A 17,566-nucleotide genomic window follows, 5' to 3' on the forward strand; every position below is an offset into this window, starting at 1 on the left:
GAGCATTGTTTGACCTTCTTAGTAGGATATGTGAGTATGAGAAGAAAAAATCATATCTTCCAGAATCATTCATCTGTGCTGGTTGATTTTGCATTGAAACTGACAACAAAGAATATTGTCTTAGGACTATGCAGTTCCATTTGGATTCTTTTGAGTGCCAGTTTTTGTACCAAAAAAATACCTCGTCACATATACTCAGGAACCGGAATAAATGAGTCTGCGCTGTATTCCATATTGTTATGGATAGACTTGTCACTAAAAACAAGTTCAGATGTCTCTGCACTGTACTGAGGTCAGACTGTAGGCACAGCCATAAAACAGGGAAGACACAAAAAACGTAAGGAACGTGCTGTAGCCATGTCCAGGTTCAAAGCTATGTGATACAAATGAGGAAGGGGGTGGGTGGGTGGGATTGTTTCTAAAAGTTCTTCACTGAGAAAATACCTTGTGTTTGTGGCCATAGAGTCCTGCCACATACCAGTTGTCTCCTATCTCAAGGCTCTTACCGAGAAAAATGACTACAGCAGATCATTCTGTACTTTTTATACAATATTTATTTCAATATAAAGAAATAAAATGTACTTCAATAAACATCTCATTCTGTCCTGTATTTTTATTTTATTTCTGTAAAGTTACACAAAAGTAGCTAAAAAAGTTTTTGGCTTAGTAGTGAATAAGGAGGACATCTCTTTTTGAAGTATATACTTTAGGGGTTATGTTGGTAATGAATCAGTTAGTAAACAGCTAATTATTGTGTGCTTTCAGAATTTATGTAAAGTTCTTAAAGTTTTTTCTGTCTCTGATTATTGTCAAATACATTTAAAACATCTGTAAAAAGTTAATTAAATCCTCATCTTCTTCTCTTTTTCAGCTAGTATGACAGGCTTTCTTTCTACAAATACAGAATAAGTCAGTCTTGAAATTCTGATAAGTCTCTCCATACAGATTTCTTCTTAATTTCCATTCTGAGATAGTCAGGTATGATTAGTGCATTGTTCTTCAACACAGCCTGCATAATTGCCTAAATCCTGCCTTGTTTTTTGAAACCTTTCAGGGCACAACAGTTGATGCAAACTTTATTTGGAAATGTTACAAGCAGGAGGTGGAGACAGTAAGTTAAAAAAAGTTAAAATAAAATTGCTGTATTTTCTTCTTTATCATGTAGTTTGGGGGGGTTAACTTTTACTTTCTATGTAATTCTGGATAGATGCTTTATAGCTACTCATCAATATATCTTGTATATTGTAATATATAACATATATAATTATTTTATATAGAATAAACTATCAAACTTCATAAAAATATGATTTGTATCTATAGTAATCTATTAGAACAAGTAAATAGTAGCCATAATTAGCATTATGACATTATCTTTGATCTTAAAAGTTCTCAACAATGTTAATTAAATTACAATTTAAAGTTAGATTCTGTATATATTTAGTCTGTGAATAACAACTGAATGGCACTGAATTTCACAGAGAAGAAATCCACTATTTGTAAGGATAACTTGTAAAAAGTTTTCAAGAAGTATTCTGGTCTAAAACTGAGGACCTGATATGTTTTGCAGTGAGTTCCATTTTGATTGTTTTTACAAAAGCTTGTTTCTTTTCATAATACGCAGCTTCATTAATAAATGTTGGATAGACTGTACAGTCCCCATTATATGTGATTACTTCTCCATCAAGAGTTAAAAATAGAGGATCACCATTGTTCAGTGGCTGCCAATCTTGATCCTTAGAGAAAGAAAATAAATAGAATATATTTACATGAACATTTAAAAAGAAAATTAAAGTGAATTCTAAATTTATGCTCAATAATTATTTTCCCTACAGTTGATGGCAAAAGCTTCTAAAAGAATTCCTTTTAATTACATAATATTGGGTTTCTGGCCCTCATTTTCAGGTTTGTGTTGAAATAACTTACTGGTAAAGGTGAACTAAAAGGAAACCATGTATGCTCACAATTGATTGAAAAAGACCCTCACTTTAGAATTAAAAATTAAGATTCACATTTTAAAATATAAGCTATCCTATTGTCATGCTCTTTTCAGTTTTAGGTTCAAAAATGATTTTAGATTCACTTATCTACAAATCAGTTACTGAAATGTTGTATGACCTTAGTGATAGAACTTACTATAGGGAAGATCTAAAGTATTCAGTAAACCCAGTGGCAATATTCTCATTTTAAATATTTTATTTACTATTAAAAATATACTATAATGTAGCAGGAGCTACACAGGAATACTTATAAAATGTTGTAAATGGACACTGCTATAAAATTTACCTGCAGTTTAGGGTGAATAATAGCAATAACTTCACCATTTTTATTCCTGGGATAATCTACTTTCTCCATTATTTTATAAACCTCAATTGTACATGGTGGAAATTCTTTTCCTAGAAAGAATAAATGTGGTTTAATGTCAAAATGAACAACGGACTGTTAAAAAGAACAATGCATTACTTATTCTCTGTAGAATGGCTTAAATTATTAGCTTGTACATTGTTAAGGTTTGCACACCAGTGATTAGCTCATACATCAAAAGCATGTCTAGTTCCAGGTCTTTCTTCCCCTAGAATCCAAGTTACAGAAAGATAATTCTGTTGTGTATTGTTGCATACATAGCCCTGATCTAATCAGTGGTGCTGAAACGTGGGATTTCACTATATACTTAAAAATACGTATTTTGTAGACGAAGAAATTGCTGAAAGGCCTATATTGTTGCATAACACAGAATGGTGTCAGTGCTGTTTAATCTTTACTATTCCAGCACAATAATGTAGATTCTGACATACACAACTAAATTCTTTTCCTTCTACTTCCAAATATAGCCTACTGACAAATGTACTCCAAAAGAATTTTCAACACCTATTTTTGTCAGTATGTTTTACATAGTGTACACAAGTGTACACAGGTAATAACAAGAATCTTACAGGATTTCTTGACTGTAATTTGAGATAATGCACAGAAAATGTGTAAATTAAACATCTCCTTAATTTATGTACACAGTGTTCTCAATGAACATACTGCTACACAAATACTTAGGTACTATTTCAGATTCTTAAAGCAACTTTAAGATCAAGTACACATACTGAATCTTTTCTAAGGGGAAATATCCTCAAAGCTACCCAAAGGTGCTATAGAGAATACTTTGGACCTTCTCCTGATGTTGCAGTTAGGTCATCTAGACAACACCTGCTCTGTATCCCCTTCAATTTTACTTGTTTAAATGTGAAGTGTTGTAGCTCAACCTATTTTATTTTTTGAAAAGCTACTCTTGAAATAGTCCACTGACATGACACAGGGGGGTTTATTCTTTCATTACTTACTCTACCTTCATTAAAAAGTTGAACAAAATCAAGGCCATGTTTGACAATCTTCCTCATTTTGTCCAAAGTATCGGCTCTAACAACACCTTGTGGCTGGGGACCCACCTCCACACCTGTTTACAGATCAGGGAGATTATTAATATAGCCATAATATATCACAGACTACAAAGGAAAAATACATGTCTGGTTGGGTCTGTGTTTTATGTTTAAGACAAACTTTAAACTATACAGTTACGTGATTTTGGATGGCAAGCAGGAAATTTAGCTCCTGAGTAAGGATCAGTTCAAAGAACCATATGTACATTTTTGAGTGTGCTCCTCAGGTAAGGGAAATGGTCACTACATATGTTCATTTCTCTTACTCTTTTTTAAAATTATCTTTCCATGATGCATTTTGGAGAACTCAGTGTTTAGTATGACAGGCAAAATAACATTTTTGTTTGTTTGTTTGTTTTTTCCCCTTTTGTTACGATTTTGATTCCATAAATGAAAAAGTTAACAACTTCCATGCAGAAAATAATTTTCACCTTCCTTTATTACATCATCTTTTTTTTCCCTTCTTGGCTAGGGCCCAATGTTTCAGGCAAGGCTTATTTAGAGGAATTAAATATTTCTCTTCTGAAGCTGTTACTTCTTTCTTATCCTCATATATTATAAATATTTTCTGAAAACAGTGGGTTAACTAAGTTTATAAATTTCCATCTGGTTTCTGTATTTTGTAAGCCAAGTAAAAATCAGTGCACTTCAGAAGAGAAAATCATAAACATTTGATTTGGTAAAATACATTGTCAAATAAATAGCTACTGGTGATCAGAGCACACTGTATAATGTAACAAAATGAACTGATCAGGAAACAGACATTTTTATATAATTTCTTGTAGGTTAAAAATGGTATTTATTTTTCATATTTACCAACAGGATGTTTTGCTACAGATCGGGTTGTTGCATATTTCAAGTTAGGATGTTCAATCAGCAAAACAGGACAGCATTCTGGAGCCAAAGCATTCTGTGGAGATTGTTTAAAAATGTCTTTGTTATGCAAATATTTTAAAATGTTGTGCCACAAAAGACTACTGATGCAGAAGTGATTTACACAATGTGTTCAATATGTTGCCTTTATTTCACAGTGCTCAAAGAAGTAGGACATCTTTAGAAAACATACAAAGCTGTATTTGTTGGTCTTCTTTCCATTAACTCATGCCAGGCATGGTCCACTGAACTTTGCTGTCTCCTAATATAACTGAACACAGTGCTGGCCTTAAATTGCTAACAGGAAGAAAAATCTACGCATCAGTGTTGCAGAATTTATAAGCAAAATACTTTAAAGCAGATTTCTAAGCAAATCTTGTAGATTTAAATTAGATCAAATCAAATGTTAAAATATGCCTTACTTGTAAGGTAAATAATAATAATAATAATCTAAGTGCACATCATTGGCCTAACCTTTATTTCTTCACTCATTTTCTAGGTCACCAATAGCATCAACCAGATTACTTAAACAGCACTTCTGCAAACCTCACTTCACTGATATTTTTCAGCCCCAGAAATAGCAGAATCAAATAGGTTTCAAAAGCATATTAATATTCCTGTAAGTAGCGACAAGGGGAACATTACTTGTTACCTGGTTCCATTAGTTTTTCCATGTCTTTATTTCATAAAATTAATGTTTAACTATTTAGTATGTGTGACCCAAATTTATTTAAATTGCTGAGAGATCAGTGTGACATCAGATTAAATTACATTTATTTTCACAGATTTTGTTCTAAGCATTACTCTCTGTGCATCAGTCTTACTAGAACTCATGTTAATACATGAAGATTATGAATGAGGTCAAATCTGAATTACCTGATATTATAATAAAATTATTAATTATCTCTGATTTTAAAAATCAGGAATGATTAAATATTTTAAACAGTTTTGCAAAATAAAAAATAGAATATTTAAAGAAACTAAGAAATAGTATATAGTAATACATTACAAACAATAATCTATTTTAATAATTCATTTAAATTAGTTTTACCTTGATATAATGAAACATTTGAATTGTAAAGTCATCCCTGGAGTTTTCAAGAATAAGGGTACCACCCATGTTAGAAGTGGTGTTGTGAAGGTCAAAAATAAGGTCATAGGCATCATCACTACCTTTTGGACCAAATATATGATTGATTTCCTGAGCCCTTCTCACTTCATATGGAATATCTTCCACCACTGTCCTGCTGTTAATATTAGTACAAAAAAATTAGTAAACTCATTCCATGGCTTTACAGTCAACAAAATATGTATATCCTTTTCTTTTCACTTTAATTCCATAATTGGCTGGAGTTGAAATCACCTATTTAAGTGCTTTACATAAAATATGGTGTTTGTGCTTGAAGGAAAAAATGATTGTTATTGAAAAACAGATCTTACTATTACTATCTCATGCAGATTTTTTAAATCTGATTTTAGCTATAGACTACTTACTTCTCTCTTATTTCTTTACATTGACTTCTAGTCCATACCTCCATTTACCTCCATGCAGAAAACATGCATGGAAATGGCTTAAGTTTTTGATAAATTTGGGATAACCAAATTTATCAAAAACTTAAGCCACTTCCAAGACTGAATCCAGCTTCTACTGAAGATGGTATTTGGACATTGCTTTGTGCCCTTTTGTCATGGACCTCAGTTACAAAGTCTTTCATAACCTGATTTCATGTATTCTTGTGTTCAGATCAGATTTTATTACAGCCTGTTGTTTTGAGTACTCTTGGCCTTCAAAGCTCATAGAAGATTTTGCTACCTCAAACCTGTTCTTCCAAAGTTTTAATACATTTAGTCTCAGGTGGCTGTATCAGTAGTAGACTTAAAAAATGGTCTTAGCCTAAGGAATGGTCTTAGATATTTGCTTCCTGTCTTTATAGGGGAAGTATAGGAAACTGATACACGATGCCAAGTTACCTTCCTTACTTAAACAGTGTAAAAAGCTGCTGCAGTTTAGACTTGTTCTGCATATTCAGCAGATTTGGTGTTCTTGACAGGCTTGGGATGCTACCCAAGTACAATACAGAAACACCTAGTATCTTTTGTGCTAAATTCAGGGTTTTTTTTTCCTCAGTACAGCTCAAGCTTTGTAAGGTTTCGATTTTGTAAGAAATACTGGTATTAAGTTGCATAAAGGTTTGTTAAAAACTGGCAAAACACCTTGCTAACTGCACAGATATTTAAACATCAGAAGAGGTTGCTAAGGAAAATTATGGGGCCAGCTCTGCTGAAGTAAAAGAAATGGCAAGGAAATATATTACAAATGGTGATGTGAACTTGATCTACTGGTGGGATGTGATGTGGGTAAGAATTCTTACTTGAGCCTCTCAAGCTCCTTATTTTTACAATTCCGTATATCACAGAATCTATCATTGTATTCTCTAGTTCTGACTTTGAAATTTGGGATTCCTTCACATAAAACTGTTAAATACTTCTTGTCAAAGCCAATAGGACTCCCACCGTTCCTTTCAGTAGTATCAGGATTTTCCCTCTCCTTCTGATTTTGTAAAATCATTTGCAGTCTTGAAGGGTCTGCACTTAAAGTGATTAGGTAAAAATCATTCAAATATATTCACTACTATTGTAAAAGGACAGAGTAATAGGATATACAAAGGAATATTATTTTTAAAAATGATGACAACCTGGAGGTGTTTTAATCTTTTTTTTTTTCAACTGTCCTATGTTCAAAACAACCTTTTTTTTTTTTTTTCCTCATGTTTGTCCTAAGTAAGCAATTAAAAGAATGGCCTTAACATTTCTGTGTAATTTTTTAAAATCTAATTTAATAACCAGCAGTAAAATTGTTAAATGACACCAGGTGAAAAAGCATGCAGGCTAAGAATAACCTGATTACAAAATAAACATGATACATTTTTCTTTCAGTGATATTCATTTTCACCACTAAGACCTTTCTGATACATAATTACGTGTTCAGCATGCAACTATACCAAACATTAAAAGTGTTTGGTTCATATGACAAGGTACACCTCTGGAATAGATGTCTCGAAAGCAGAAAAACATAAAATCCCATTAAAAATATGAAATCAATTACTACTGTACAGTAATTATAGATTGTACTTCTCCAATATAAAGAGACAGATTATTGAATTTTTGTTGATCTTTTTGCCATTGATTTCTTTATTTCTTACACCTTATTTCAAGTTTTATTTTTTTATTATATGTAACTGAAATTAAATTGTATCCCAATTTATATGCCATTTTTTCAGATACGGGGGTCTCCATTTAGATTGTTTCATGTTTTCACATATCCTATATTACTACAAGTATAATTGTACTCAGAAGAGCTCCAGAGCTTCATTGCACTAGAAGACATGAGAAATAATGACTTCACAACTCAGAAAAGCAATACTTAAGTTTACACAAACACAGCTAATCTCATACTAATTTAAAATGCTATGTTTAAGACTATGTGTTGGTTTGAGACTCATTCTATTAGCGACAAATCTAAAATGAAACTGCTAACACACAATTTGTTCTTTTTGGGTTAAAGGTCAATAATTTAAGTTATGTGACTGCACAGTTAAAATAGTAGTGGAACTTGTGTTTACAGTTTAATCTGGAAAAGAAGCACCTTACAATTTTTTAAAAAAAGAGAAAATTAAAACAACAGAAAGCATGACTATTCTTACCCAAGATTATCAGGGTCAAAAACACGGTTCAGGTCACAGTCAATGTATCTAGTACACTTCTTCACAGCTCTTGGGTTGGTAAGAAATGGTTTCACTTCCATTCCTGTTCTTTGAATTTCAGCTCCATTCTCTTGCCAGTGCTTGACCAAAAATATCCCTGATAATTCATTACCATGAGTTCCTCCAAAGATAGCAACCCTTCTGACTGGAGGTTTATGAACAACAGAACAGGAAGTCATGCTTTTCAGCAGCTATAAGAATTGCTGAAAGCAAAACAGAAAATAAGGGTAAAGTAAAGCTTGTGTCACCAAGAAAAAAAAATATATATATATTTTTTTTAATAGGAAATTATTTATGCCTGTTTAGGTCAGACGTGAACGAAGCAAATTAACATTTCTCTACCAGTTTCAGATTCCTGTTGTGAGGCGGGGAGTTGCTCATCGGACTCTCCTCCCTCTCAAGGATCCCTCCCCTTCATTTACCATATTTAGTAATACCTCCAAGGCTGGTAATGGTACAGTTAGATAGTTCAAAAGTTAACTTTTTCCCGGCTAGCTCTATTAATATGTGATATGTAGGTAAATAATGTGCTATGAAAGTATGAAGAAACTTTTTTAATGCATACTTTGAGAATGTACTTAAACATCTAATATTTTTGCATTGCAAGCTATGGGTAACAAGTATATTCATGTGTGTTTTACATTACATAAACATTACAGTATACAGAGCAGAATGATTTAAAGAACAGAATGATTTAAAATGAGAAAAAAATAGTAAAATATGAATCATATCTTGGCTCTAGATCAATACATAATGCTGAAACATCAAGTACTTTCATCTAAAAAAACAAGAACAGCTGAGTTCCTCAAAGCATGTTGTTGCTTGTATGACCTTTTTTGTTTTATAATATCTGAAGAACAATGATCAGAATGAACACTATCTGAAATTAAAGTGCAATATACCCATAAGTCACCTAGTATTCCTGGCTCTAGTTGTGTCTTGGGATCTGCTAACACAGACCTCTATGACATTGAAACAACTTGGTGAAGACCCCTTCTAACATCTGCAACCTCTTATTAAAAAAGGAAATTGATACAGACCACAGATGGACAATAGTTTTCTCCCCCCAAAAAAACTTAGGCAACAACTTCTTCCACTTCCAAAAGCATTCAGGTAGGATTTCTGAAAGGAAACTTCAGCTAAACATTTAGAGAACGGATCTTGATAACAATAAACAAGGTCTTACTGCTGTAAATGACAATTATTCACAACTAGTGTCCAGCACACAATATAGATATAAAAATGTTAAACTGTAAGGGAATATAAAGTGTTTATCAAACTATTCTATTTTATTAAGAATATACTCCAGTAACTGACAGACTATTTGGCTAGTATCTGTGAGAGGTTTTATAACCCAGGTTGATAGATTATATGTCTATGAAAATAAAGCTAAACATAGGACTTACCTAGACAAGTTCTGTCAGTCATACACTTCCTAAGAATGTTATTCTCTACATTGCAGCTTATGTCTACAGATTTGCTGAACCTTATAGCAAGTTAATATAGATAGACTGCTTACTTTGTCGCTGTATGACTGTTGTAAGCTGTCAGCTATTTAATCACAGTAAGTAATTTATTAAGCAAAGCAGTAAAGCTCTATTTTACAGCACTGGACAGTCTGTACTGTCCTTTGACCTTGGTCTCTAGCAAAGGTGCCAAAATGGCTATTTACATGCTGCTTGAAAAAAAGACTCGTGCTCTGAATCTTGGTTTGTTGAATTTAAACACCACCGCAGTTTGAAGAGTAAAGAGCAAAATTCAGATATGCAGTGCTAGTACACATACTTTATCTTTCATTGCTGATGGTGCTGAAATGGTTATAATTCCTTGCAAAATGTTGAATGAAATACGGAGATCATTTGTGCACTTACCTCACTTAACATGCAAGAAGTTTGTTTCCTAAGAGCTTTCTTAGGACAGATACAGTGCATTTCCAAATGAGGTTAGGAACTAAAGCCATGGAAGCTTCTTTTATACCCTTAGAGCAAGTTAACTTCCAAAGAGTTTTTAACTCCTGGTCTCCCAGGACATTACAAACACCCATGAATATGTGGCATAAATGTAGACAATTGAAATGTTTTCAATTTTCTTATTTCCTTTTTTTCCTATGCTTTGCCAATACTTGCATGTTGACAATTATGTAGGAACATACTTGGTTTATTAAAAATTCAATATTGTTTTTATGTACTGCTTTTTTTCAACAAGAGTTTTGACTTAGTTTATGACTAAGGAGTGGGGGAAATAAGTTATTAATGACAACACTACATTTGCTAGTAATCCCTCCTTTTCCACTGAGGTGACCTGATCTAAAACTCAAGAGCACTCTGAAGCTAGCAATTTGAAACAGAATCTGCTTTGATCTGAAAGCTAAGATTTAACACGGGAGCCTGACAGAAATTACACCGTTGCAAACAGCTGTGTTAAAAACCCAGCATGAAGAATGGAGATAGCTTTATTTGTAGCCGTGCTTGTGTTCACCATTTGTGGATATTCAGCTTGTGCCCAGGGTTCTGTGAGCCCCAAACACGTGGGTTGGTACCCGAGGGCAAAGATACCTAATTAAATCCTAGAAACACCAATTTATTGTTCCTATATTGGTATTGAACGGGGATGAGTCCCCAGCCCCGCCGGTGCCCCAGGGCGCTCAGTAGCGGCCTCTCATGACCACCGGCGCCGGCAGCGGCAGGCGCAAGGAATCGGCTCCTTCCCGCCCTTTTGCCACCTCGCGCCTCAGCGAGGGCGTGACGGTTTGGTCCGTTACTTTTGGCGGGCTTCACCTCAGCCCCAGCCCTCAGCCCCCTGGCCAGTCGCTTCTGTTGGTCTGTGAGGGGTGCTGCTCTTGTGTGAAGTTCTGAGGCGGCTTATCTCGGTATCTCCCCTTACCTATCTTTACTTTTACTTTTTTTTTTTTCTTTAACTCGGGGCCTTGGCTTGCTCATCTTCAGGAGAAGACAAAAAGCAAAGCAAGATAATCTAAGATCTTACACAACACAAAAACTGTCTTCAAAAGCTGAAATTCCAGGTTTATGGGATTTTATTTGACAAGTGTATTATTTACTGATTGTCATTAAGCTTTATAGAGCTACCAATGCATTTTAAATATAAATTAGGTAACAGCAATAAAGCGGAAGCTGCTGCAATGTTATGTGTAGTTAGTGTGTATTACAGAATTAAAGAGTAAATTGATTCAGCTGTGGTAGATACTTGGGCTTAATTCTTACCAAGGTATGTAACAGCTGCATGCAGTTAACTGCCAAAACAACAAAATAAATATAAAGGCAATGGTTTATGTTATTTATGCATAAGTATGTGGTATTATTCATATGCTGCTAAACATGATACAAATCAGTAGCTAACTGAGAGAATAGCAACAAATGATACACAATAGTATTTGTAGTAATCTCAATGCATACTATAATTTATGGATATTTCCTATAAAAATACTTTAATCAGCAAACAAATATAGTAAACTATCTGTATTTAATATGCTAATTTAATATGCTAATTTATATCTTTTGGTCATAATCTTTTAAAGAATCTTTGATAGTAATGGTTTTTGATGTGTGGAATATTTTCTCTGAGGAATTTGAGGAAAGACTTTAAATCTGTACAATACAGTACAGAAAAGGTTATTTTTTTTAATGCATGACAAAAACCTACATAGTATCTCACATGTAGTTAAATCATGAGGTGTTTTTTTTCAAAGCAATATACCTTGTCTTCATGTTTTGCAAACAATGCTTAAGTATTTATTTTTATTAGTATTGTATCTAACTGAATTAAAAAATGTTCTTTATTTTTGAATGTATATTTACTTTTAAAATCAAAAATGAATTCAGTATTTTTTATGGCATGCAAGTAACAGAGAATATAATTTTTTGTGCAAGAATGTAATAATTTGGGTCATTAATCTGCAAAGACTAATTGCATGGTATTTGTGTACCTGTGAATCTTCTAAATCTGGTTCAAATTCTCACACAATATAGACTTCTCTAAAGTAATGTGTATAACAGAGTTATACCAAGAATTAAGATGAACCGCTATAAAGTAACATAAAATTTGAACATGTTTACGATATGAATTAGTTTACTTTTTCCATTTACCTTTCATACAGCAAATTTGAAGTAATCAATACAGTGTTGCCTATTAAAATACAGTACAGAAATGAAAAGGAGTTTATCTGACACTTCAACTCGCACCACAGCAGGTACTATTCATTCTTTTGTGCTTTACAGTTTATGTGTTTTTATGCTTATACCCTAGAACACCGTTTCCCGAGTAGACTTGTTTGAATTTCTATGTTATTACAGCACAGTGCAAAATTTTGGAGTAATGGGATTAGTCACTAAGCGAAATGTTTAACTCACAGACTGATTTGCAGGATTGAGTTCTAGAGATACAAATTCTGTGAAGCAACGTCTCGTCTATGTTATGTGTTTATGAAGTATAATTCCTATGGATGATGTAAAATAAAAGAATTGTTGGATAATTACTATTTACATAATTTAAGTATAGATTGTGTATCCTTTTGCTGTTGGTATAACATTATTATGTGAATTTTAATTTTAGGTTGTCTGCCTGTACCGCTGTTCAATCAGAAAAAAAGAAATAGACAGCCCCTCACTTCAAATCCACTTAAAAATGAGACAGGTACCAGTTCTGTGACTTGTACTTATGACTTATCTCCTACATCATTGTAAATAAGATACGTATAATTTTAACGGCTCTAAATCCAATTAAATGTTAACTTTGTTATTATTATTATTAAACTAGATATTGTATTTATAAAGATCTATATGCATCCTTTATATTTATTTCTGAAAAGTTCATTATGTAAAAAATGTCCTCCAGGAAGTTCCTTTCTCCTCTGTACAATTGAGCTTTTTTACTTTGTGCCTAGAGGGAGGTCAACTCTTTGTGTGTTAGAGAATGAAGTAGCACTGGCATTTAAATAGAGTCTCTTGAAACTCTGACCTTTTGTTTTCAGTTTATTTCAATCAAAATTCAAGCCTTGTGTTACAAGAAGAAACATAAGATGGCTGTCTTGTAACTGAGAACTTTTTTTCAAATTGTCCTTAGAAAGGACTATGCAGAATTCAATCTGTTATTATTTTCATTATGCTTTGCTTGAAATAAAAATCTCTGTGCTTATAAGAACTGTCTAATGTTTATAAGTTAAGCATTATCTAGAAAAGCAACTTGTCAGAAGTTGCCTTATAATTATAGATACCAAAGGATCACACCGCACCCCCCTTTTTTTTCCTCCTGAGCAAGACTATGTGTGGAACGTAAGGCAGATAAAGAGTAAGAGGCCTAAGCAGACTTTTAGATCTTTTTAGTTTGTACATATATTCAATCCTTTGTCTTTTGATAATTAGGCTGGGGAACTGCGAACCCAGGAGGAGCTGAACTACAGAAAGCAGTGAACGATGGGTATGTAAAACTAGATTATTTGTTATTTACTGATTTTATTTGGGTACTATCTATTAGTTTCACAACCTATGAGCCATGTGCATGTCTTAAAATAAAGCTGCTACTCTGTTACTGATATTTTAACTTATCTTTTAAAGCCGAGGAGAACATGAGATGGCTCTTTCCCTTATGAAACCACCAAATGCATCAAATTCTAATGTAGCAAATGCTGGCAAAAACTTGAATGCCTACAGGTTAGTTAAATCTTTAATTTTTACTACGATTATCCAAAATAATTTTTATTCTGGTGTGATACAACTTGCATTATTCCATATTCTAATAGCATTTAGAGCGACCCTTTTAATTCTAAGGTCATCACCATAGGCCTAAACAATTACGTTCTGCTTATGAGCCAAAAACAACTGAAATGGAGTATCTTTCCAGTGCACCTAATGAGGCCTAATATATAGCCTTTTTATTTTTTTATCATAATGGTTTCACATTGACAAAGTACTCAAGTATGTATCTAAATCTCTGGGTTTAATTGGTTTTCACACGAATAATTGTATGAGGAAAGGGGATCAACTTAGCACCAGGAGAGAACTTCAGAAGGAGAATTCTAGGAATCATTTATCAAGAGACAATCGATAGTTTCTATCAGTGTACATTAAGGCAATTATATATAGAAACATTCAATCAGAACTTATGAGTTATGAGACTTACAGAAAATTGTAAATCTTAGGTCAGGAAAGATCCCTCTGTAGGACAATTTATTTCCCAGCTTGGGACTGCAATTTTTCAGTCATATTAAATTCGTATTTCAGTCACATTGAATTCAGTGGGATTTAAACAAGTATGTAATCACTGTTCTGTATATGGATAAATTTAAATATATGTTCAAATATTTATTGAGTCTAAATATTTAACAGATTTAAAACTGAAACAATACACAGATTGTTTTTATATACTGTAATTACGTATCTGAGTATTCAGAATAGATATTCTGATACTGAATTGTGTCTTATGTTACACTTCAGGGCAGAAGAGAAGACTCCCAGTACTAAAGTTTGGAACAGAAATGAGTATACTCCTCTAAGTAACAGAACAGATTTAATATCTGATAGTGGAACTATTCGAAAGTTTGAGAACCCTTCAAATACTTTGAAAACTGTTCAGCAGCAAAAAAACAAAGATAATTATAATTCACCTCAGGATATCAAAACAAGAGCAACTAACCAAACATATGCACGTACAGGACAATGGCCAGTGAAAGCTAACACTGTACCAAGAAGTCTGCAGGATCATGGTCTGGCATATAAATTTAACTGCAACAGTCAGCAAAGTAACATGAATGAAAAACAATTTGATTGTGTTCCAGAAGACAAAATTCAGGTAAATTTCTGGAGAGAGTTAACAGAAAGAAACAATGAAGAAAACTGTAAAGAAAAAGAAAGTTGAGGAAAGATGAGGCTTTCATTGGTCCTAGCAGCCTTAATAAACCCTTAAGTTTATAAAAATTTGAAACCAAGATTTTAATATTGTAATAGCCTTCAGTCCTCAGCATGATCATACAGATTGGAGGGGGTTATTTGTATAGTCTGAACAAATACTGTAATGTAAATATCGGATATATAACAATATTACATAAACATCTATCTGCCTTTAAAATTCTGTAAGTGTGTATCTAACTTGAGTTTTCTTCTTCCTCTGAAAGGAAGTTTCATCATCTGAATTAAAACCTAAAGAAGAAAGGAATTCTTTGCGAATCATATCTACAGTCATTGAAAGTATGAAGCACTGGAGTCGATATGCTTACAAAACCGCACTATTATTTGAAGTTTTAGGTAGGTGTTAAAGGTTGTGCTACAACCAATAATAATGATAGGACAACAGCCAAGAGAAACTGTGTTATTAACTGTTAAGGAACAATAGCTGAAATAATTAAAAATACAAAATACTAGCGCTATTTAATTTTCCTGCTGGGAGATCTACTCAGCTATCAAAGGTGATTGAAATAGGAGCAAAAATATTAAAATAGTCATCCATCAACATTTAAGCTCTTTCTACCCTGTTTGTTTGCTTTCCTTGTTACGATACATTCTATAAATTTTCTTATTTAAAAAGAACCTTCTGTAGAGGGGTACAGATTTACAATAATATTTAATTAGGGAATAAATTCAAGCCTGGAGTGCTTCTAAATGAAGATGACTTTTAGTGTGTTTCACTTTGCGTTTTAAGTGACGTTATCTGAGAAATGAACATGACAAAAGATGAAAACTGGCTAAACTGTTTAAATCAAGATGAATAAAAATACACAATGTAATGGCGTCTCAGAAACTATAATTTTGACAAGGCTACAAATATATGTAATGCTTAAAGTTGATTTGTAAATGAGGATCAATAAAACAGAGAATTTAGTTTTGCTCTAATTAACAGGAGAATAACCCATTTACTTTGACAGTTGTGAAAATGGCATTTTATCACTCAGTTTAGACAGACTTCATACACAATTTTACTGTAAAGCCCGTAACTTGTATAGGAACTTCCAGTGTTGTCAGCACGAATTGTGATAGGATGCTGATGCTGATTTATGTATCTTTGTGCTTTTGTGTAAGAAATGTTGTCGTGATAATTTTGCACCTTATTTAGTACTGCTGTGATGTTTACATCATAGTTTGTCATTGCTATATGTTGTAGGCACACTTGATTCTGCAGTCACATCTGGAGCATACGGAGCAAAGAATTTTCTTTTGAGAGATGGAAAGGAGAGTCTGCCTTGTGTTTTTTATGAAATTGTAAGTATTCCCACTCCTACATACAACCCAGACACCACTACCTACAATCCCTTTTAAGAAGTTAATAATATACCGTTCCAATGAAACAGAAAATTACTGTGTAAAAGGAAGGCTAGATGTTTATACCTTATTGTTTCCAAACTGTTGTAGAGCAATATCGCAACCACTGTTTAGGCATCCTCAGACTTCTGTTTCACCAAAAATACTGATGATGCAGTGATGCAGCTGGGACTTTCAGTTCAAATCCTAAATATTTGATAATAGCAAAAAAGCTGTTATAAATTCCTTCTGTGTTTGATATAGTCATCAGAAATCCACTAACAATCAAACATTTTGAAAGTTTTCATGTTAGAAAGGTGATATAATTTTTTGTTTATTATGCTTTTGATGAAGGACCGTGAGCTCCCAAGACTAATTAGAGGTCGAGTGCACAGATGCATGGGAAACTATGACACAAAAAGGAATATTTTCAAGTGCGTCTCTGTAAGACCAGCAACTATTCCAGAACAAAACACTTTCCAAGAATTTGTTAAAATTGCAGACGTTGAGATGACAGCATATGTAAAAACAATGAATGAAATTTAAAACAGTCAAAATGGTTGTCTGAAACCCATTTTCATTCCTTACTACCAAAAAGGCTGGACATCCTAAAGCATTTATCCAAACTAATACAGAAAATGTCATTAAACAATTGCAAATATTACTATGCTATGTTATCCAACAAATGTTAATGACAATATTTTGTTTCCACTACTACTTTTAATAGTTCATATTTTCTAATTATCTGTGCAGGTTTTGTTATGTAGCTGATTAGATTTTACTGGAAAAATTCTGAATTAAAATGTTGAAGTTGCTTATATGTACATAGTTTATTTGTATGAACTGTTCCTGCTTAACTAGGATGAGTCAAGTTCTATTTTTCTGGAAAGAAATGGACTGTTTAATCAATTTCATCAAAAAAAAAAACAAAAAAAAAAACAACAAAACAACTCACTATCCATGGATCTTTTTCACTGCAAAAATCACAAGGAATACCCCATTCATAGCTCTTTTGTCTGTTATTCCTAGTGGATTCAGATCATTAAAAGCAGAACAGGTTGATTAGTGACCAGTCAGTGAAGAAAACACTTAACAGTAGAACTATCTTTGACACATGAGAAGGCGAAATGAGGCAGAATCACAGGATATAGCTACATATTTTAGGTATTTGTATGGTTTCCATTCTTATGTTATCAGATTATATTTTTCTTTAAAAACTATGAATCATTACAACACCTGTATAAAATAGCAACATACCTTG

At 33.1% G+C, this 17,566-nt stretch overlaps 2 protein-coding genes across 5 annotated transcripts; one reads left to right on the plus strand and one right to left on the minus strand.

Moving 5' to 3' along the window:
- Positions 1–542: 542 nt before the first annotated feature.
- On the minus strand, positions 543–16,491 carry ASPA (aspartoacylase). Of its 4 annotated transcripts, none has more exons than XM_082776055.1 (7): positions 16,393–16,491; positions 8,000–8,262; positions 5,347–5,542; positions 4,239–4,332; positions 3,332–3,439; positions 2,284–2,393; positions 543–1,733 (listed from the first exon to the last, which is right to left on the minus strand). In XM_082776055.1, exons 2-7 carry the CDS (start codon positions 8,236–8,238, stop codon positions 1,521–1,523), a joined length of 960 nt encoding a protein of 319 aa, XP_082632181.1. In that variant the 5' UTR covers positions 8,239–8,262; positions 16,393–16,491; the 3' UTR covers positions 543–1,520. The 4 variants fall into 4 exon arrangements, with proteins under 4 accessions (XP_082632181.1, XP_082632182.1, XP_082632179.1 ...); XM_082776056.1 differs by lacking the exon at positions 16,393–16,491 and adding an exon at positions 9,931–9,967; XM_082776053.1 differs by lacking the exon at positions 16,393–16,491 and adding an exon at positions 9,466–9,604.
- Positions 12,224–17,284, plus strand: SPATA22 (spermatogenesis associated 22; the record flags this gene model as incomplete). The annotated part of the gene is made up of 8 exons (XM_082776057.1): positions 12,224–12,266; positions 12,629–12,727; positions 13,438–13,492; positions 13,630–13,725; positions 14,509–14,863; positions 15,186–15,315; positions 16,169–16,266; positions 16,660–17,284. The coding sequence occupies 8 exons, from the start codon at positions 12,224–12,226 to the stop codon at positions 16,849–16,851; spliced, it is 1,068 nt and encodes a 355-aa protein (XP_082632183.1). The 3' UTR covers positions 16,852–17,284.
- Between the last annotated feature and the right edge of the window lie 282 nt (positions 17,285–17,566).

This window comes from Aythya marila (assembly GCF_965140915.1).
Source record: "Aythya marila genome assembly, chromosome: 20".
NCBI classification, from domain to species: Eukaryota; Metazoa; Chordata; class Aves; order Anseriformes; family Anatidae; genus Aythya; species Aythya marila.

Coding starts and splice junctions, on each gene's coding strand:
- ASPA (XM_082776055.1), bottom strand. CDS start 8,238: ATGACTTCCTGTTCTGTTGTTCATAAACCTCCAGTCAGAAGGGTTGCT. Junction 5,543..7,999: donor TTTGACCCTGATAATCTTGG/GTAAGAATAGTC, acceptor TAATATTAACAG/CAGGACAGTGGTGGAAGATA. Junction 1,734..2,283: donor TTATTCACCCTAAACTGCAG/GTAAATTTTATA, acceptor TCTTTCTCTAAG/GATCAAGATTGGCAGCCACT.